Source organism: Sinocyclocheilus rhinocerous, unplaced genomic scaffold (genome assembly GCF_001515625.1).
Source record: "Sinocyclocheilus rhinocerous isolate Xijiao unplaced genomic scaffold, SAMN03320098_v1.1 C36121788, whole genome shotgun sequence".
Taxonomy (NCBI): Eukaryota; Metazoa; Chordata; class Actinopteri; order Cypriniformes; family Cyprinidae; genus Sinocyclocheilus; species Sinocyclocheilus rhinocerous.
The window spans coordinates 1-838 of NW_015773635.1; the positions used below are offsets into that span (position 1 = coordinate 1).

At 42.7% G+C, this 838-nt stretch overlaps 1 protein-coding gene across 1 annotated transcript; it reads right to left on the reverse strand.

Annotated features, from left to right (window-relative positions):
- Positions 1 to 47: 47 nt before the first annotated feature.
- LOC107735531 (atrial natriuretic peptide receptor 2-like) lies at positions 48 to 827 on the reverse strand (the record flags this gene model as incomplete). Its single annotated transcript, XM_016547185.1, has 4 exons — positions 807 to 827; positions 562 to 714; positions 378 to 476; positions 48 to 139 (listed from the first exon to the last, which is right to left on the reverse strand). Coding segments are annotated over exons 2-4 (342 nt in total), but the record flags the coding sequence as incomplete, so codon positions are not given.
- Positions 828 to 838: the final 11 nt, after the last annotated feature.

An 838-nucleotide genomic window follows, 5' to 3' on the forward strand; every position in this document is an offset into this window, starting at 1 on the left:
TGATCTTATAGGATTGCTAAAATCGTGCAGTGTGTCTCGGGCTTTACCTTCACATTGAGAGACCCACGACACATCAGCACATATCCACCAAGTGTGTGTAGAAGATCTGCTGTAGAGCCACTGCACTGGATCGTTAAAGCTGTAAACATCATAAAACAACGATTAGACATAGAAAAGCACATGTGATAGAAAGCTTTAGCTTCGTTTGATCTTTACAGAAGTTCAAGAAAGGGAAATATTTGGATCCAACATTCAGTTTTATTACATTTTAACCAATAAAACTGTGCAAATATTTACAAGATTCCACTCCCCCAGAAATGGCAGACAGGATCAGTTACTAATTGACTCTGTACAAACAGCTGCGTTTGCCCAAATACCTTCACTGGTGGACTCCATACGGGATGCTGTGTTTACAGTGTCGCCAAATAAGCAGTACCGTGGCATTTTGGTGCCAACCACCCCAGCTACAACGGGACCTAAGATAACATAAAATACATCTCATTTAAAGGACGTAGCTTGACGTTAAGTTCAGGACAGATGAAGGGCTGAAGCTATATTGACCTGAATGAATGCCAGCTCGTATCTTAAGCTGTGTGGTGGGTTTGTGTGGGATTTTAAACGCGTTACAGACACTGATCAAGTCCAGCGCCATGCTGGCGATTTCCCCAGCGTGATTGATCCCGTTCTCTTTCGGTACTCCCGAGACCACCATATCTGAGGAGGGAGAGGTTTTTCATTTATTTATGTGTAATTTGATGCAAAAGTGTTGCGAACAAAGGAAGCTGGATCTCTGTAACCGCACTCACAAGCATCTCCTATAGTTTCCACTTTGTACACA